Below are 21,191 nucleotides of genomic sequence, written 5' to 3'. Positions count from 1 at the left end.
CTGGAAAAAATGCATTTCATAAGTAATCTAGATCTGCTGTTAAAAGAAATTAACCCAAACACACCAATTTTCAGCTTTGTTTGCATATGCGCCCTTTGCTTTCTCTTCTATAAATTAGACTCTTTTTCATTACATGTACCGGTATGTAATAAAAACGTAATTCTGGAGACTCTTACACTGTAGGAAGTACTTTCCAATCCATCAGACTTGGGTGAATTTCTAAGCGTTACATTTCCAGTATTCGGGTCAATCTGGAAGAAGCTTGGTGATGGGAGATCACCCACAATGCTGTAGTGGGCTCTGCCCTATTTGTAGAGAAGACATAAACCATTAGCTGTGTATGTTTTTGATTCCTAATCATTCAATATACATGTAGTTACAAAGATCTCATATAAAAATACCACCTTATTACCCATTGCACTACAAAATGGCCTAATACTTAAATTATTCTTAAGAATATCTGATAAAAAATCTGATTTTTCTTTTGTTTTACCATAAAGAGCATCAATTTAGTCTTAACATATTTATCAAAGTTGACAAGACAAAAAAATTGAGATTTTCAGCAACTAACCCTCCAGTTGTCTGTTGCTGATGCAATATAGACTGAATCACCAATTGGCCTGGTTTCATCAATGGTAATTGTGACTGGGAGATTCTGGAAATTGGGTGGGCTTGCATCCCTCGGAACAGTGACGGTTACAGTCTTTCTGTTGCTCTGTGGAGGTTGTCCATTATCTACAGCCTCAATCAAGACCTAGTAGAACAAATTCAAAGAAAAGAATCTTTTATAGAAGAATGAACCAATAATATAGTGACAAATACATGTATATGCATTCCCATTATTAATGGCAAGAGACTTGTGAGAATGATGTAATTCTTTCCCACGCAAAAACCTCAACTTACATTGTACGTTGTAGTTAGATCTGGGTCATCTTTAAGAGACTTTTTCAGGGAGAGAACACATGTATCAGGATCAACTTGGAAGTACTCAACAGATTTGGTATCTCCAATGATGGAGCAAGTGATCTTGGACTGTAAAGAAAAAACAAATCAATAGATCACAAAGAAATGTATGCACATTTCATTTAGTTTAGTACACTACTCCGTCTGTTTCTACCACGTGCACAGAAAAAATTCCTCCATTCATTTGTTGTTTAAACAAAAATCATTTTTAGGATAAAAACATGGTACATGTACTTACACTGTCTGGATCAGTAACATTTTGTGGCATGGACCAGAAGTCTGTACTTGTTGTTTCGGGAAGCTCGATAGAGTCTGACTGTGGAAAGAATCTGGGACCATTCAAGTTTCTCTGCACATCTATTGTCACTGTAGCTGTACTTCTAAGGTCTGGCTTGTCTGTTCCATAGGTCACTACCAGAACCTAAATAAATATTCATGACATTGCAGGACACACCAGTTACTCAATATTCCTATCTACAGCATTATTATCTAAGGTACTGTATTCTTATAGTTTCCAATCAATGGCAGCAAATTCAAGAAATTATAGATGATAAAAAACAGAATTTTTGTTATTTCTTAATGATGAGTTTTGGAAAGGAGTTATAAAGATTTACGCTTCTGGCTTCGACAAAAATTGATAAATTAACAGGCATGAATTACTTTGTATTGAGTGGTCTTCAATCCATCCAAGCGGAGATCCTGAATAACACTGATTTGTCCTGTGAGGCGATCGATGCCAAAGAAGCTCTGAGCTGGATACTCACCAATGATCTCATAGACCAATGTATCCTATAAAGGGAAAAAGCACTCATAATGTAACATTTAGACCAAATCATTTCAAATACATAATTAGAACATAATTTTTTTACTGATTTGTAAATGTATTAGATTTTTGTTGCTGTAAGTATAGAGGAACGAACATATATAAACATCTGCATGCACAGTCGTAATGATAAAGAACTTTAATTTACAGTACTTGCAGTCTCTTTTTCAATAAATCTTATTTTAAAAATTTCAACTTTCTCCGTGACAACAGAAACACTACTGCATTGACTTACGGGACTCTGAGGTGCTGGAGTTCTGGTGGCAGAAATACGATTTTCTACAACAGTACCAACGGGCACATCTTCCCGGGTATTAACATTCAGGTTCTGGTTGCCAAACACTGGATTAGTTCCCCTAACTACATTGATCACTAGGGTAGCTGTGTCAGTTTTGGGAGTTGGATAACCATTGTCTGTCACACTCAAAGTACACTGAAATGTCAAATAGTATCATTGAGAGGCAAGTCATTTTAGTGTCCTTTCTGGCATAGATGAGAACTATGAAATTGGCCAGACACACAATAAAAGAATCCAAAGAGAAAATAATTGTTTGGTTGTATTTTCAGTGACCATGTACATGTATCTTTAAGTCCATTAAATTATTAAGTTAAATTGCCAAAGATAAAATGTTACTGTTTCACAAACCTGATTTGCGTTTTAATCATATAGTCATGTGTTCAAGTTGAAAGCAATGTGATGATAATTTGAATGACTTACTTGGAACAAGACATCGTTGGTGGTTTTAAGATTTTTGCCCAAAAATATCTCCCCTGTTGCACTGATTATGTAGAAACTGTTCTGGCAATCCGTATCTCCACTTATGCTATACTGAAGATCATCCTGAATAATGGAAAAAGATAATACATGTAATGCATCAAGATTTTCATTGTCTTGCTACTGGTGTGTATCTATTATACGATTTTTCAGTATTATAGAGAATCACCAAGTTCAATTTCTCTCTCTTTCAACAATTTTAACATTTTAATAACAATAGACATTAACTGAATTATTTATATTCATAATGATGTCTATTTGTATGAAATTTATGTGTTTCGTTGCTGTAAAGCCAATATATACGCTTTCAGTCAGGGATATGAAACATACATGAAACAGCCATATTAACATCTTATTTAGTTCAGTTCTGCGACTAAAAATATAGTGCTAAAAACTTTGTAGAGAAAAATCCCATTTTTTAAGGAGAAGATATAATTTAATGATTATTTTTCAAAAGTATATATCAAATTGGTTAAACGTTTCATTTAATCTTACAAAAATATACTCAAAACACGTGGAGACATTTATATTTGTGCACATGGCGCATGAATAATCAAAGTGTATTCATAGAAAATCGAACATCGCAGATTTCCAATGCAAAGATAAGGGGAAATATACACCAAATATAAATATTTCTTTATGTAATTAAGTTTTGATATCACAAAATCACGAATTCAATTACATGCAAAAAGATTTCTTTTTTTTTCTTCATGTCAAGATAAAAAATACCAAAGTACAATTCAAATGCATTGATGAATTCCATGCTAGAATCAACGTGTGCTGTACTAACCTGATCAATGTCTGCAGCCTGAACTTGTAGGACTCGCTGTCCGACCGGATCATCATAATTCACTGAAGTGCTGAAGCTGTCAGGGGTAAATGTTGGTGGATTGCTGTTTCTCAGCATTGTGACAACCACATCTGTTTCAGCGTACTTGGAGGGAGTGTTCCTCTGGTATGCCCGGACTCTTATCTGAAATGTTTCAACAAAATATATACATTTTACCTCATGCATACACAACTTGATGATCAATTTAACTTTTAATAAGGAAATGTGCTCGCTTAGTTTTGCACGTTGTCACTTTTTATTAATAAACAAGAAAGTTAAAATAAAATATTGGTTATATCTTTTTTAAAATTATATATATATATATATATATATATATATATATATATATATATATATATATAAAAAACCGTCAGGTGCCATCAAAATTTTTTTCATAATCTATCCCAAAATATCAAAGAATAATTTTATTTAATATGCAAATAAAAAAAAGATGACAATATATTTATGTAATTTCTGTTCAACTGCAACACATGAGAAATTAAATTCAGCCCAAATATACATTACCTTGTATTCCATTGATTTGTCTGTGGTCAAATCCTTTTTGATATGAATGTCTCCGTTCTGTTCCACAAAGAATAGATATGGAGCTGGTGGTTCTCCCACAATTTCATACACAATGTCGGTAGAGGGGCTAGTGCTAACGGTGATGATACTGGTTCCATTGAGTGTCCTCTCCTCCAGCCGTCTAGTGTAAGGGGTGCCCAGGAATACTGGAGGGTTGATTTTGTCCACACCAACGAAAACATTGACCTCCGTTGTTCTTGATGGTCTTCCTGAATCAGTGGCTGCAACCACCATCTAAATAAGTTGTGCGACACAATTAAATTAAAAATCTTGTTTTTGGGGGTGAGTGGGTGGGTTGGTGGGGGTGACATTACATTATGCCAATGAAAAAAATTAAAACTGTAACAGTTTTGGTACATCATTAATTGCAGAATCTGATTTTCTTTTCCACATTTGCTTATTTTTGACAATGACATTATTATTGTCATCTATTAAAGAATATTGCAAACAACAATAAAATCAAGCTATAAACCCGAACTTTCTTTAGAAAGTGCGGGTATAACTATTCTTATTTGCTTTTTCTGAGACATATAATATTATTTTCTTTTTCCAATAAAATCTTACATTAAACTGTCCAGGTACATCGGGTGCAGTCAAAGGTTTTCTAAGATACAGGCCTCCATTTGCATCAATGTAGAAGTAGACCAAGGCATTGCCTCCCACTGTGTTATCTCGTACAAGGGTGTATGAGATCTGAGTCTACAAAATATATCAGATCTATACCATTAACATTTTCCAAATCATTTCAATACATGTACTTATTTAAAAATTGCTCACTAATTAATCATTTTCAAAATTGACTTTGCTGTTAAATGTTTTTTGAATTGTTGAATCTTGTAAAATAACATCTGATCCTCACGCCCTCAGGGTCTGTTGCTGTGATGTTAAGAACTGGTATTCCCATAGAGTATAACTCTGTGATTCTGGTAGAATACGTAGTTCTATCAAACACAGGTGGGTTCACATTCCTGGCCACTGTTATTGTTACATCTGTTAAAGTGTTTTTGCTTGGATCTCTAGAGTCAAAGGCAGATATTCTCAGCTAAAAAAAAAGAAAAAATATTTTCACTTTTAAATGTGCATTGTTTATGTATCATTCTTAAGAGAACATAAAATTACTGTTAAAAAAAATACATGTATTTTGATTAGGCATTTCAGCATGCCATACCATTATTAACATTTTTATTAACCACTACTATTTTAAACAATCAAATTTTTTTTATACAAAAATGTCTTTGATGAATAGTAGTTAAAAAATTTTTTTTACCACATAGGTTCCAGTTGCGGATTTGTCTTCCTTGAGATCACGGATAATTCTGATAACTCCTGAATCTTTATCCACATCAAAAAATGAAGGTGCTGGATAAATTCCAACAACTTCATACTGTATTCGGCCCTAAAATACAGTGAAATGTTGATAAAAAACTGAAACAACACCTCCCTGTAAATTCAAATCCAAAGCTGCATGAATTTTTCTTGTAATTAGTGGATAAACAGAAAATTGGTTTATGAAAGCATTCATATTTTCTTATGCCCCTTTGCTCATATAAAATTGAAGAATTTTGAAAAAAAATATCTGCTTTAAGCCAAGATAATTCTGACCTAAAAATCTCAACTACAAAGGCTTATATATCACTGTACATGTATAATATTTGGAGATGCAAAGAGGAGGATGGTGGGATTTGAAGATTGGGGAAAGAGCCATACTATTTATAACTTGAATGCATTGAAATAATTGTAATCTGACATGATCAAGCAGGATTGATATAAGGAAGTTTGTAAATAACATGGGACATTGGAATTGATATGTACACAGTATCTATAAGCTAGTTGCAATAGTCAACAAAGAGGGAGATGACAGAATATCATCTATATTTAAAAGAAATAGTCTGTATAAATTTAAGTATATATGCATGGATTTTAATTAAACACAATTCAAGTCTCTCATATCTAAAAAAAATATGCTATTTCTTCACAAGGGGAAATTTTTTACAATAGCTCATACTTAACAACTCTAGTACCCGTTCATCATGCAGACCTCCACATAGTACACACAATTACCAATATATCATTTAACATGCAACCTTATCCACATTTATGCTATATCGTAGCTAGTCATGCATAACATTAGAAACATTTACATAAGAAACCTTTTCCACTATCATTTCAAAGAGTTGAAACGTTCAAACTCTTGATAAAGACACCAAAGTCCAATCTCTCATGAGATACAGATGGACATGCAATTTTAAGATTCCCAAAACTATCACCCCATTGACAGATTGAGAGCAAATCTGACAGCTAATAATATTCTCATAATAGTTTTTCATTCAAGGACCTACATAAAGCCAGAAAGCGCTAGACCAGATGCACTCAAGTATATGTGCACCATAAGATAAAAAGGAAGCCAAATTACCCATGAACATCTCCACTTTTAGAAACCAATTACTCATTTTTTTTTCATGTTTAGTTTCCTTCAATCACACTACATTATTAATTAAAAACAAAAGATAAGAACTACAAATTGTTTGAGTGGAGTTGTTCATATGGAACAGATACTTTTCTATCGCAGCAAAGTGTATACACGTTGCTTTGGTTTTGTTGCCTGATCTACCATCCTGACAGACATTGCTACTTACTGATCCATCCTATCAAACACAGCAAATCAATAATCGTATCAAAAGATGTCACGCAAAGTTCAACAATCAATAATCATTAAATCTAATGCATTAATCAAAAGAAAAGGATCCAGCTAAACTGAAAACAAACATCTTAATTATCAATAACATAATCATATACCGGTATTAATAATGTTGAAGATGAAAAAAAAAGCACATTAATTTTCCAATTCTAAGTGTATTTGGTAAACAGGGCAACTTTTCTTACCCGTAAATCAGGATCTATAGCGGTAACAGTTCCTAAGGTATGGTTTACAGGTCTCTCTTCATCAGTGTTAAAGTTATACGGGTCATTGATGAAGATTGGTAGTTCCAGATCACGTGCTACGTTGATGGTCACTTGAACTGTGTCTGTTTTTAGAGGCACTCGTCCATCTTCAACTCTTAACTGTAGCTGTAGAAAGAATAAAACGTTCCATACACACTTCTGACTAGTTTATTATTGCTGAAACACATATCATAACAATATCTTGTAGTTTGTGCATATCTTAATATATCCCAAGCTTGTTGCTGTCCTTTAATAGGTTTGTAATTTTATCATAGAAGAACTTTTCATAAACAACACAGCTTCTAAAAAAAAAGGACAGGTTTAAAGGAGTAATCATTGGAATACTTTGGTCTATAAACAAAATATCAACCTATCACCGGTCAATCTCATCAACTACTTGACACATATATAAAGTTCAAAACTTGACCAAGTGCCATGCAACTTCAAATTTGCTTTTAAAAAAAAATTAATTAAGCCCATTGATCGCTTTTTAGCTGTGTTAAATAGGTCTACACTGAAATGATACCAACATTGAATGTCTTGACAGTTGTTGTGTCCAAGTTCTTGATTAAAATGATCTCAGCAGTGTCTCTGTTCACATAGAAGTATTCCCTGGCTGTGGCATCTCCAGTCAAAAAGTACTGTAACCTATCCTGAAAACCACACAATCCAACATTAATGATTATATCTGTCCATACTTCTGATTTTACCTAGAAATTTTCAAAGTTTAAATTCTTTAAAACCTAATTCTACTGGTCTATCTTGATATACTTCTCAGTCATCACAGTAAGAATAAAATGCTTACTCCATCGAAATCGGTGGCGTTTGGTTGACCAACAACAGTACTTGGTCGTGTTGTGTCTGTGATGTTGTACACATAGAAACGCTGATTAAATCGGGGCTGATTTGTATTTCTCAGAGCATTGATAGTTAATGTGCTTGTGGTTCGCATATCCATGATTTCCTGGTCATACACAGATATCCGCAACTGCAAAGAGCCAAACAAAACAAATTAAAATAATAAGATATCACCTTCCTTCTCCTTGTGTGAAGACGAGCTCAGGGCATTTTTCCTGAAAATACATGTAATTCATCTTTTTGGTTCCTATATTATATTCCTTTAAGTCTTACCACATATTGCAATGCTAAGTCATCCCTAAATCCTGCCTTCATGCGGATTTCTCCAGTCAAGTTGTTCAAACTAAAGAATGTAGGACCTGAGCCATCTCCAATCAATGTGTACACAAGTCTGGACCCAGGCTACAGAAACAATGTTTGTTTTATCATTCATAATCTTTGTTTCATATAAAAGTAGAAAACAGTTTTATCCCAAAAGGGCAAAATTGTTGGGGAAAAAAATAGAATGGAGCTCCTAGAAATGTAGCAAATTTCAAAATGCATTCTTCTATTTAACACAATAAGATAGGTCCTCAAATTTTTTACTGTCATGTCAGTTTTTTAATCTTTAGAAATAATTACCCTCATATCTGGATCTGTAGCCTTCACTGTGTACACAACTGAATCAACAGCAGTATTTTCAGACTGGGAATTTACTAAAGGTAGTTCTAAGATCACGGGTGGTTGGTTTCGTCTAATTCTGATGGTCATTGTAGCATTGGCAATTCTTGGTGGACTTCTTTGATCACTGGCTAAGACCAGGAACTAAAAAAAACCATACTATACATGTATATAGTTCTATGTAATACAGAGGCCAATTCTGAATCTCCAAAATTTAATTAGTCCTATGTTTTGGAAAGTCAGATTTATCTAATAAGGTAAAGTCAGTACATGTATATAAGTATACATGAGCCATGAGGCCAGTTCATGAGTCAAAAATAAATAAACATAAAATCTATCAATAGTTTTAACAATATGTAAATAACAAGTTTTCTTAGCTTACAGTATATTCTGACACTGTAGGATTTTCACTCGGAGACCTGCGAAGGTAGATTCTGCCACTGTATTTCTCAATATAGAAGAAGTCATTGGGTGGTTCAATGGAAAACAGCACAACATCCTGTAAAATCAAGTACATTATATCCTCCATAAACTGTGGCCTCGTAGAAATTTTTTTTTATTTTAAGCCAACTTAGGTGAAGTGAAAACACCTTGTTGGGGTTCAGGGTGTAAAGCCTCTTGGGAAATTTAAGACTCAGAAATGCATGGGCTATTATCACACTTCTCATGTCAGAAGTTTAGCACTTTTTGAAAAGGAAAAATCAGTCACATTAAAAATGGGTATAATTGTCGAAATGTGTTCAACATTTTTTTTTAATTAGATAGCAAAGAAACATACTTTCAAGTTATTAGAAAAATGGCTAAAAAATATGAATTGACTTGAATTCTTACTCTGTCTGCATCTGCAGCTGAAACTGTAAATACTGTAACACCAAATTGATGGTATTCATTTATTTCAGTATTGTATGCACTCTGGCTGAACTGAGGTTCATTCTGATTGCGCCTCACAGTAATTTTGACTGTAGTGTTGGCTTTGTTGTCAGGGTAGAAGGTATCATAAGCTGTTGCCTTCAACTGTTAAAATCAAAACAACAAATTTTTTATTCACATATATTTTTATAATGCCAGTTGATTCTAATAAACAAAAAAAATCTTGTTTTATTGTAGTACACATGTACTAATTACTTCCCCAACCACAAAATAATTAAATATTACAAAATTAACAAAATGCACCAAAAGTAAATTAAAAATAAATGTAATTTAAAAGGAATTTTTTTTCGTCACCTCAAAGTATGATTCATTGGTGGTAAGGAGACTTTTCTGTACTCTGATGGCTCCTGTGTTTCTGTCCAATGCGAAATAGGACATAGCGAGTCCATCTCCTTCTTCCTCATAAACCAGAGATCCCTGAAAATTCAATCAACTGCGAATTACTTTTACAAGCATTAACAGAGGCATAGTATTTACACATTTACACAAAAATAGAGCATGCAAATCAATGCACTTAATACAAAGTTTTAATAACAGTTTTCTTGTATATGGGTTCTGCACTGAAATAAGGGTACTATTTTTTTCCATTGTGTAGCATTTGCATTTATAGTGCATTCACAATAGATCTGAATTAACTCTGTCCGACTTACCCTGGTGGGAAAGTCCTGAGCTTGAATGGAGGCAAATGGAATTATATTGTTCACTGGCTCTGTTTCAGGGACTTCAAAGATATAATCTCTCTGGATGAAAGTGGGAGGACCATTGTCTCTGGTAACACTGATCAAAACATTGGCTGTTGCAAATTTCTCAGGACGTCCCTGGTCTCGGGCTCTGACTCGGAACTATGAAAGTCGGAAGAATGGATGAAAAATTATTCACAAAAGACAAGCAAACTGAAAATTCTAGCTTACATATTTCAAACCAATACATGTAATATAATTGATTTGATGAAAAACAAGACATAGTTTTTAAAAATGAATTACAACACTTCAGAGACTGCTATTTAATTTTGGAACCATATTAAGGAGTCGGATACAAATAATTACGGAGATAGTTCTACTCACCGAGAAGGCATTTTGAGTGGTGAGTCTAAGATCCTTAATGAGGTAGAATTGTCCACTGTCTCTATTCAACAAGAAGAACTCACTGGCAGCAATTCCATTTTGGTCTTGTACAACATCATAGAAAATAGGGTCCTAATGATACAAATAGCAAAATAAGCCATCATGACAACAAGCACTGTGAAGTGGCAGTTTTCATGTTGCCCCTTGAGGGCCCTTAATTGGTTAATAAAGAAATTGAATTGAATATATAATCATCAATGTATCAAAACATGACAGAGACATAAAAGATGCTCACCCCATCAGCATCTGTTGCGTTGATATCAAACAACTTGGCTCCCACTTGTAGAGTCTCCTCAGCTACATGGCTGTAATCACCGGCACTAAATACAGGTGAGGCAGGGTTTCTAATCACGGTGATGAAGGAAAGACCGACAGCTCGTAAGTTGGGATTGTTTGTATCGTAGGCTTCAAGGCGGAGCTAAAGTAAGTCACATGACAGGTTTATATTTTGCGGAGATAACAAATATCTACTTTTTTCTCCCCCAATACAATTTCTCAATACGTTACCAAAGATAAAAGTGACATTCTACTCACTGTGTATTGCATGGTTTCAAAGGAATCAGTAGCAAGGTCTCGTGTGACAGTTACAGATCCAGTGGTTGGGTTGACAGCAAAGAATTCCTGGGCTGGATAAATTCCAACAAGTTCATACCTTATAGTTCCCTTATAAAAGTAAGAAGAACAAGTCATTACATTGTAAAATCGAAATAGAACAAACGAAAAAGGGACTGATGGTCTAATGGTCTGTCTTCTTTAACATTTTTAACGTTTACAGCGAAAAGGAAAAAAAAATTAAGCACTATAAATGAAGTGATTTAATAAATGTTGGTAAATTATTAAACCATCACATTCTTAAATCAATTTAAATTAGCAAAACCTCTAGCTATTTGCCTAGGTATGGTGTAAGTGTTATCCTCCAATTTAGAAATGAGCCTTATCGGTAAATTGTTTACTAGAAAGTTGGAAACATTAAATGCATAAAGAATAAAGAATAAACAGTCAGAAAATTTACCACAGGATTAGGATCTTGAGCTGCAACAGTTATGACAGAGCTGCTGACTGGCTGTTTAAAATTGATGGTTGCATTGGGAGTAGATATAAAGACTGGCCTCTGGTCTGACGGGATACGAGTGATCGTGATACTGGCCGTGGCATTGGCTGCTCTCCCTCTGCCATCAGAAGCCTGGACTGTCAGCTGAAAATATTTTTTTTAAAACTCTGTTAACATGTAAAGTTTTGAATATGATCCATTTTTCAACTTGACAAAAGTTCTATGGTATAGTGGGCTATAAAATTACTAAATTAATGTTCTTTCTTACCTGATATAAAGTTTCAGGTGTGTTTGTCAGCAACCTTTTGGTCGTCAAAACTCCAGTGTTAGGATTGAGATAGAAGAAATTTTCACCACCCGATGGAGCAGAATTGACTATCTCAAATGTTACTGGATCCTACAAATAAAAAACAATTACATGTACCACCAAAACAATAAATGAATTCATTCTTCATCTACTACCAGTGAAGTCTAGATTCTCATTAAAATTTCTGTACAGAAACCAATTATTAGCTGTATTAATAAACAATGGGTTCAACTCACATTATCAGAGTCAGTGGCATCGATGTCCAGCACTTGGTATCCCAGAGTGACGTTCTCTTGGACGGTGGCACGATAATCTGCATTGGGAGAGAACTGCGGGGCAAATGGATTCCTGACCACATTGATCACTACGTCTCCTGTTGCTTTTAATCTTGGATACATCGAGTCATATATCACAACCCTTAGCTGTAAAAACATAGCCAAAAACAAATCTGTTAAAAGAAGTTGTCTAACCAACGTTTCCCAAAAACTTTTGCCTTGGGTTTACTATTTTACAAAGTTAAGATAGATGTTACATGTAATAATGCCACTGTACGTGACTTCTTTAAACAAATGCATTTGTCAAATATGCAAGGGCTTTAGAAAGCCTAGCCATTTATCAAAAAGATATTATCAATGTTAGAGATGTGACAAGGTATGTAAGTTCTTACAGTGTAGGTCTGCAATCCTGATGGATCTGATTTCAGGTCTCTGATTAAGGAAACTGTTCCTGATGATGGATCAACACTAAAGTAATCTTCTGCTGGATACATTCCAATGGATTCATATGTCAAATTACCCTAAAAACACAAGTAAACTGAAATAAGCAAACAACCTTTATAATCCAAGTATTGATATTAAGATGTTCACATTAATAATTTCCTTAATGAAGGAGTGCGGGTAATTCACATTGACATGTTATGAATCAATGGAGAAGACTATCTAAGTTATTTAGAACTTGTGTTTAATCCATTTGATTTAATCAATAAAATATATGTTCAATTCTAACATGCTAATGCATACCACATGCATTTACATTTAGGACAGCATTGTTACTTTTACATAGTACTGAAGATTTTGTGCGATCAAAAGCATGTACCTGTCAATTAAATCTCTTCTGAACAAATGGTATAATCCATATCTATTGGTCTTCTTGATATTATCATTTTCAAGTTAATATTTGTTCAACTCACATCCCCAAGTTTTTACCTTCAAATCTGGGTCGTTACCGCGCATCTGAGTAACAACTGAATTGATACTCCGAGACTCCTGAATGTTGGCGTTGTATGGCAGATTATCAAGGTAGCGTGGTGCATCATCAAAGTCAATGAAAACATTTACTGTGGCTGTGCCAGTCTTTTCATTCACAAGACGCTGATCTCTGGCAAACACAAACAACTACAAAAAAATTAAATAAAGACATAAGATTTGGTTTTCGACCATGAAAAAAAAAATTCTCGCATTTGACAGCAAAATAGTACAGTGCCAAAAAGGTTCAAATTAACAAATGAAATGGGCAAATGTAAGTGTTATTACCTGGTAAGATTGCCTGGGAGGGTTAGTCAGTAACTCTCTGAGGAAAATATCTCCATTGTCTGGATCTATACCAAAGTATGTCTGTACCTCAGACAGTGGATTACCCGTCATAGTGTACCGAAGGATATCCTACAAAACATACACAACACATGCAACACAATTCTCTTTGAATAATTTCATTTTCAAATTATTTTCAGTTATAATCTTTTTCAAACTATGGTTAGCAGAAATCATCAATCTGAGACTGAATCGTACCCCATCAGCATCCTCTGCAGTGGTATTAGCCACCATGAAATTGTATTTCGCATTCTGATCCACTGTCACACTGATTGGGTTTTCAATAAACCGAGGAGCATTCAAGTTTCGAATGACAAAGATGGTGACATCTGCTGTCGACTTGTACTGTGGCTCTCCACTGTCATATGTTGAAACTTTAAACTAAGAAAGGAAAATCAAAGTATTTTATTTTAATGTTTAATTTCAAGATTTGCACAGGGGAATATAGAGTTACTCCCCTTTAGATAAAGCAGTAAAAGTTTGACTTGAAGTGGTGGCCAAGAGAAACAAATCAATTTTTTTGGGGGGGGGGGGGGGGGGGAGGGGGTTCTCAATGGATCTATTCTTAATTTTTGCATGTCAACATAAATTTGAATAAACCAGCAATGAAAAAGATACAGGAACATCATGTACCAGTGGAATCTTACACAGCATGTACTGACACATTAGTCCGATGGAAAATATGACACACATTGCCAATCATTTTACGAAGTACTTAGCACTACTGGCTATGTAAGATAGAGAAGACTTACCTGGAATGTGGTTTCCAGTGATGTGTTGAGCTCCTTGGCCACTGTTATGTTACCAGTTGCCTCGTTGATAGTAAAATATCTAGGCACAGGAGGTTCTATCATGTATCGGATTGAAGACTGAAAATCAAATTTTGACATCTTGAAACTTAATTGCCAATCATTATGTCAATGAATTTGATTCGAAAATTGGAAAAAAGACTCTCTTATTGATAATCAGAAATCTCTGCTCTAGAAGGGATTTAAGAAAGAGGATATCATTTCTATACTTAGTGTATACAATTTTATATAATCCAGTAGAAAACAGATCTATAGGAATTATATAAAGTATGGAAAAAGGAATTGGATTTCATTGAAAGAACTCTTTTGTGGACATCAGTATACGATATATATGGGTACTAATTAAAAATGATGGAGGGTTGGACAAACCATTAAGTTTTAGTGATTACAATCATTAAACAGAATATCAAATTTTACTGCAACATAAAACTGTTTTAGGAATACAAATATAAACATTTATTCATTTTGTTATCTACAAAGTCAGAAAAAAGTACAATTTAAGTAAAATCACTTTATCATGGTAACCATAATAATTATGGAATTCTGCTGGATGTAACGTTCATGTTAAAGTGAATGTTGAACAGATATTTTGAAAAGTCCCAATTGTTTCTATTCCAAAGCTCTCATGCATCTTTTTTTTTTCATGCAAATATCACCCAAATCTGCAGTAGTTCTTAAAAAGCAAAATTCATGCATTTTTATTAATCCATATTGTTCTCAAATCCCATGATGGCCAACTTACTGCAACAGTAGTCAACCTTAATAGTCAACTTCTTTAAGTCTTAACAATTATGCACAATTATGAACAATTCACCAAAAAGCAACATGAAGTAAATGGAAAGAAAAAGGCGATTGCAATAGATATTTCCAGGCAGTGGCTTGTTCCTTGAACTACTGGATCATTATCTATAGAGGTGTAACGGTACATATTGTTGAGTACATGATTGAGGTATTTTTGTCCTTAAACATTGAAGTACTTACACTTCCATCCTAATCATGTAATACAGGAGACATTCATTAGTATAACAGTTCTTTAAAGTGACATTGCTAAAATACACACCGAAATTATTCATCACCTAAATAATGTTAATGCATCAGTAATAGACTTATATCTTTAAAAATATAATCTCCTGAGAAAAAAAAAATCCACTACTTTATAATGACTAACAAGTAGAAAGATATTATCTTATTTTTAAAAAGGCAAATATATATACTTGTTATTTACATTTTAACATAAAAAGATGGTCTTTTCTTATAATATGAAAAAAAAATGATTAAGTGTGCTGGCCAGTGGTACAAAATCCTTTAATAGACAAATTTGACTTGCATAATATGGCACAACACCAGAACAATGAATTTTTAAGTTCAGATCTGGTAATAAAATAATTCTGTATATATAAATGACACTGGTACTGAAATAATTCACAGATACAAAATGCTTCAAAATTAGAGAATGAACGATGAGCAAACCATGAACAACTTGGTTATTTAAAAAAAAAACAACTCATGCAGAGGATTAGAACATCTAGTATTTATTTATTTATTGTTTATTCATAAAGAAATGAAAGCTACTCACCAGTGGGTTTGAATCGACAGCTGTCACAGCAATAGCCATTCGTCCTACTGGATAAATCTCAGTAATTGTAGTAGAGTAGGGAGAGTTCAGGAACACTGGTGCATTTTTATCTTCACTGATGTTGATGGCCACAGTGGTGTTGGCACACTTATGGGGAACACCATCATCACAGGCTTGTACAGTCAACTACAAAACAGGATGACAAAATTATATACTCTGTGTCAAAGCTTCTTTCATGTGATATTTCCCACCTTTTTTTCTCCTAACTTCTATCAATTTTCTAACTCATAACAAAAATTAGGCACTTCATGTTTAAGTCTAATTCATTGAATCATCTTTCATGAATACAATTTCATTTACGCTTCTATTTATTTTCAATTATCAAAAAGTTCAATGCTGAATCTTAAACATCTATAGTTAATAGTAAGATATCTAAAACTTTTGACATACATTGCATATATACTTACAATAAATTTGGTGAATGGCGTGTTCATTAGGGATTTCTTCAGATAGATGACACCGGTGTCCGTGTCTATGTAAAAGTTCTCAGATTGACCACTGCTCAGGGCTTTTTCGTCAACTTCATTGACAATATCATATGTAATTTTGTCCTGTTGAAAAGAAAATTGATTTTAATGTCAAAGATGAAAAATATTGAGCTGTATTAATTATCATATAAAAATGTAGGAAGTGATAGGGTGTCATTAAAATTGCACTAGTGGGAAAAGCCTCAATTTAATTGCTTTTTGACATAAAATATAAAAGCTTTGATTTCATCATTTATCATCCTTAGGAAATGTTTAATTGAATATCACAACCAAACAAGACAAATCAAATAATTGTTGTAATAACATAATTTTATCACTTTTAGATTTTTGTCTTGGCCTGATCTCATTAGGAGACTGAATTTCTCTTTAATACACCAAAAAACTTTCTGTTAAAGTTATTTTTACCAGTATGTGAATTTCAATAGTAATCAGGATACAAACCTCAGCATCTGCATCAACAGCATTCACTTGAACTACAGAGGAGAATGGCGGGTGGTCCTCTCTGATGGTAGTGTTGTAAGACAACAGATCCCATCGAGGGGTGCTGGGATTTCTGGTCACCAAGATTGTGACAGTGGCAGAAGCCTTGGTGAGGGGACGGAAGGAGTCGTACGCTACGACTGTCAGCTACAATGAAGAACATTGGAAAATCAAGAGTTATTCTACATTCAATATTTCCAACACTTCTGTCCATGTATTTTCCTCTGTTTCACTCACTTTGTACTGAGAGTCTGATCTGACAGCCTCAAACTGGAGATCTTTGGCTACCGTCACCTCTCCAGATGTTGGATGAATTGCAAACAAACTAGGAGCAGGGTAAATCCCATCTACTTCATAGGTGATGACTCCCTGAAAATTTAGCACCCAATTATTTCACAAATATTTGAAAATGATACTCATATAAGTTTGACTCTAACATACATGAATGGGTACTACAAATGTATAATACTGGTATTTGTTATCATAGATCTGTAAGAACACTTGCCACTTTGTCATTATCAGTTGCAGTCAGGCGGGCCACAGAGGTCCCAATGGCAGCATTTTCAGACACTGTGACAGACTGGTTGCCAAGAGAGAACTGTGGTGTTGATCGATCTCTGTAGACATTAATGGCGACTCCTACTGATGTGATCTTTTCTGGGTTGCTGTTGTCACTAGCAAAAATCGTGGCCTGAAATCATTAAGAAAATGTCAGTAGATCCTTTAATTGTACTTGTTTATTTTGGTTTCTGTTTCATGACTCTCATATATCAATAATCATTCAACTATAATAATGGTTCATCTTACTGTGTATGAAAGTTGGTTGTCGGTGGTCAAGTCATCACTGACTGTGATGAATCCTGTAGTTGGACTCAAGAAGAACAGCCGGGAGAAAAGAGTTGGAGTGACACGATCGTATGCATAAGTAATTCTGTCCTGTTCAATCAAAAGTGATTAAACCCATTAACAGATGAAAAACCAATAATAGATGAATACATTTAACACACACACACAAAAAAGAATATCAATTATACCCCTTCAAAGAGAAAAACAAAGACGTCATTTTACCCCAACATCCCTGTCTGTGGCATTGAGACGTAGAACCACTACATTTCTAGCAGTGTTTTCACTGATGTTGGCAGAGTACTGGAATTGGTCAAACTGTGGTGCATTTTCATTGCGTCTGATGGTAATGGTCACATTTGTTACAGCTCTGTCTAAGGGATATGCCACATCATACGCTTGAACATGAAGCTGTAAATGAAAGTGTAAATATATATAACATAATGTCGGTTATGGTCTTTAAAAGCTAGGAGCCAACAATTCAAATTCAAAGGAAGCTTTCTCTACATATGAGCTAGATTATTAGCATCATTTGAAGGACTACATGGTTGCTCCAAACTTGACATCACCTCTGGTAATAACATTGTTCTCAACAAAACCAATCACTTATAATAAGTGGAAAAATGCTGGTCTTATTACATTGTATCCTGAAGTAATTATTCTAGTAGTAAAGTTGTGATAATTTGTTAAGGATATCACGACCTGTGCTATTTATGAGCTCAAGTCAATCAGAGTGAAAGAACAACAAGACAATTGCAGATTTAACATCTTTTAACAGGAGCTTCTCTCTGTGTTGATATAAATGAGAACACAAATTAAGAATATGTGCTTTCAAATTTAAGATGACTTTTTTTTAGATCAGAAAATACTTACAATGTATGTGAAGACATTCTTTTCAGATCGCAGGTCATTCTGTACGTATATAGATCCATTTGTAGGTGACAGGTAGAAAAAGTAAGGTGCTGAGCCAAATCCTGTAGCCTCATAGCGAAGAGAACTTATTGGCTAAAAGAAAAATTAACATGTAGTTTTAGAATATGTACATGCTATTAGCTATCAATCACAAAAAATAAACATTAAAATCTTTTAACACACTTGAACATATGAGATGATGTACCCTTTTTGAATCCCCCTGTTTTTAATTTGATATTATTTACATGTACATTCAATGCATGCATAACATACCCTCATGTCATTGTCTCGGGCAGTAACTTGAAGAATAGAAGTCAACATTGGTGTATTTTCTGGTATTTCCCTGGCATAGGTACCCAAAAAGAATGGAGATTGTTGATTTCTAAGTACAGTGATCTCAACATCAGCTTCTGTCTGTTTCTCATAGTACTGCTGGTCTCTCACCCGAACTTTCATCTATTTTAAGGTAATAAAAAATTTAGTATTCCACAAAATTGTAGTCTACCTCTAATACACTGTTTTGTCACTGAAAACTGAATGCTGATTTTTTGTAACAAACCAAGTTTACATTTTCCAAAATTATATTATAGAACATTTCTATATTACCAGTGAAAACTGAATACCAATTTTCTGTAACAAACCTTGTACAAGACAGCCCTTGTTGGATCATCCATCAATGTTCTTGCTACATAGACCAGGCCAGTGTTGGGGTCAATTGTGAAGTACATCAAAGCTCTGATAGATTCTGCTGTGCCATCACTCAACAACTCGTATCTTAAGGTATCCTTAAAAGTCAAAATATAAATGGCATAATTTTCCTTTTCTATAACTATTTGTTGGGAATGAAAGCATAGTAATTTGTTATTTGGGCATGCAGTCAAGTTAATTCAAACACATTTTTCTATATATGAGATAAAGATTTGTAATAAAAACACCATATGAGTAGTCACAAAAAAGCCTTCACACTGAGGGAACATAAATTAAGTTAAATGACAAGATACAGTAAAAAAAGAAACTAGAATTATCAGTAACAATGTAAACTTATTTTCCAGAGATTCTTACTCTATCATTATCCCTTGCTGTGATGTTCAATATATTAGATCCTGGAGCTCTGTCCTCCCATATTGTGACTCTGTGGGGACCAGATGTGATTTCTGGTACGGAGGGGTTTTTGACAACAGTTAATGTTAAAGTAGCAGTAGCGGTCTTTCCTGGGGAACCACTGTCATATGCTGTTACAACAAGCTAAAAGGGAAGTAAAGAGAAACAACCATCAACAAATTGCACTGATTTGCAACCTGTAGAATTTTCATTTTAGTATGTACAAGTATATCCATCAATCCTTCTATGAATATGGTTATAATACAGTCATGTACAATGCATGACCACACAAGCTAAAGAGAACAGTAATACTTACATCATATTGCTGTCTAATGTCAGTTTTCAAGTCGTTGATGACGGCAACTTCCCCACTGGAATTATCCACTCCAAAGTAGAAGGGGGCATTAAGAGACCCTACCACTCCATACACAATTTGACCCTGAAAAGTGTAAGGCCAGTCTTTTAATCAATGTGCATGGCAAAATAATATGTCAATACATATATAAATCACTATGTTGTTTATACTTTATTTAAATTTCCTCAACAAATGATGCAAAAATAATTTTCATGGAATAAAAATAATATGCAGTATATGTTAATGACTGTTTTGAAATAAATATCATTTAAAATTACTCTTAGAATACTTTATTTGGATTGTTACATCGACAATCATGCACATATTACTATGTTGTGTACAAGGAAATAGTTGGTTTTAATTTGCTTGTCCCTGGGCCTGTACAGAATACCCACCTTTCTATCAGGATCATTAGCAGCGACTGTGAAGATCTTTGAATTGATTTGCCGATTCTCAACAACAGATGTTCTGTAAGGGGTGGACACAAAGACTGGAGGTTGATCTCGTGTAACAGTGACAGTGACAACAGCATTGCCAGTCTTTCCACTTGGATCTCTAGCTACCACATCAAACTAATTAAAAATAAAAGATCCAGTCACATCTACTTTGAAAACTCAGACAGTACACCAGAATTCATTTAAAGATATAGACTCCAATCAAAAAATGACATAGCAGATGTAAAATGTGATACTTTTCTAAAATAAGTTTCCCATACTTAACATTTCATCACCACTTAATAAATCAGATAAAATTTTATTATGGCATAGGTTTCACAGTATAGTTCAAGGGGGAAATTGTTCTAAATTCTGACCATGAATGAATTCAATATGGTCGAGGTGAGAAGAGACTTGAGAGTGATCACTCCTGTCTCTGCATTCAGATAGAAGAAATCCAGATCCTCTTGTCCTGTATTCCCTGTTTGGCTGATGAAGTAGCTGACTACATCCTGACAAAACAAGGATATCAATTAATTTTTTTAAAAGAATATAAAGCAAGATGCATGCACTTATCTTATGTAAGACTATGTCTTGAAAACTATAGTAACTGTTTTACAAATACAAAACCTACAGTCCTGTGTGTAACATTTGTATTAAAAAGTATATTCAATATTGGTTTTAGAATCCAAATGC

At 34.1% G+C, this 21,191-nt stretch overlaps 1 protein-coding gene across 1 annotated transcript in view; it reads right to left on the bottom strand.

Moving 5' to 3' along the window:
• LOC128166439 (uncharacterized) overlaps positions 1–21,191 on the bottom strand; it is a 77,979-nt gene that overhangs the window by 12,991 nt on the left and 43,797 nt on the right. Inside the window, exons 103-148 of the mRNA XM_052831607.1 lie at positions 20,873–21,007; positions 20,457–20,633; positions 20,023–20,145; positions 19,668–19,850; positions 19,247–19,390; positions 18,879–19,061; positions 18,567–18,698; positions 17,919–18,104; positions 17,658–17,786; positions 17,352–17,541; positions 17,088–17,215; positions 16,812–16,997; positions 16,290–16,433; positions 15,823–16,008; positions 14,190–14,306; positions 13,636–13,818; positions 13,381–13,509; positions 13,054–13,242; positions 12,516–12,644; positions 12,085–12,270; positions 11,810–11,938; positions 11,503–11,685; positions 11,025–11,153; positions 10,726–10,908; positions 10,431–10,562; positions 10,017–10,208; positions 9,661–9,783; positions 9,268–9,450; positions 8,819–8,935; positions 8,398–8,580; positions 8,050–8,178; positions 7,724–7,906; positions 7,449–7,571; positions 6,859–7,044; positions 5,243–5,371; positions 4,835–5,017; positions 4,540–4,674; positions 3,916–4,209; positions 3,352–3,534; positions 2,505–2,627; positions 2,022–2,219; positions 1,624–1,752; positions 1,202–1,384; positions 904–1,032; positions 572–754; positions 177–305 (exon numbers count right to left, since the gene is read on the bottom strand). Of these exons, the coding sequence (XP_052687567.1) occupies positions 177–305; positions 572–754; positions 904–1,032; positions 1,202–1,384; positions 1,624–1,752; positions 2,022–2,219; positions 2,505–2,627; positions 3,352–3,534; positions 3,916–4,209; positions 4,540–4,674; positions 4,835–5,017; positions 5,243–5,371; positions 6,859–7,044; positions 7,449–7,571; positions 7,724–7,906; positions 8,050–8,178; positions 8,398–8,580; positions 8,819–8,935; positions 9,268–9,450; positions 9,661–9,783; positions 10,017–10,208; positions 10,431–10,562; positions 10,726–10,908; positions 11,025–11,153; positions 11,503–11,685; positions 11,810–11,938; positions 12,085–12,270; positions 12,516–12,644; positions 13,054–13,242; positions 13,381–13,509; positions 13,636–13,818; positions 14,190–14,306; positions 15,823–16,008; positions 16,290–16,433; positions 16,812–16,997; positions 17,088–17,215; positions 17,352–17,541; positions 17,658–17,786; positions 17,919–18,104; positions 18,567–18,698; positions 18,879–19,061; positions 19,247–19,390; positions 19,668–19,850; positions 20,023–20,145; positions 20,457–20,633; positions 20,873–21,007 (7,332 nt within the window). The remainder of the gene's footprint in view (positions 1–176; positions 306–571; positions 755–903; positions 1,033–1,201; positions 1,385–1,623; positions 1,753–2,021; positions 2,220–2,504; positions 2,628–3,351; positions 3,535–3,915; positions 4,210–4,539; positions 4,675–4,834; positions 5,018–5,242; positions 5,372–6,858; positions 7,045–7,448; positions 7,572–7,723; positions 7,907–8,049; positions 8,179–8,397; positions 8,581–8,818; positions 8,936–9,267; positions 9,451–9,660; positions 9,784–10,016; positions 10,209–10,430; positions 10,563–10,725; positions 10,909–11,024; positions 11,154–11,502; positions 11,686–11,809; positions 11,939–12,084; positions 12,271–12,515; positions 12,645–13,053; positions 13,243–13,380; positions 13,510–13,635; positions 13,819–14,189; positions 14,307–15,822; positions 16,009–16,289; positions 16,434–16,811; positions 16,998–17,087; positions 17,216–17,351; positions 17,542–17,657; positions 17,787–17,918; positions 18,105–18,566; positions 18,699–18,878; positions 19,062–19,246; positions 19,391–19,667; positions 19,851–20,022; positions 20,146–20,456; positions 20,634–20,872; positions 21,008–21,191) is intronic.

This window comes from Crassostrea angulata, chromosome 10 (assembly GCF_025612915.1).
Source record: "Crassostrea angulata isolate pt1a10 chromosome 10, ASM2561291v2, whole genome shotgun sequence".
NCBI lineage: Eukaryota > Metazoa > Mollusca > Bivalvia > Ostreida > Ostreidae > Magallana > Magallana angulata.
The sequence above is the reverse complement of the archived record's forward strand: the minus strand, read 5'-3'. Positions and strand labels throughout refer to the sequence as shown.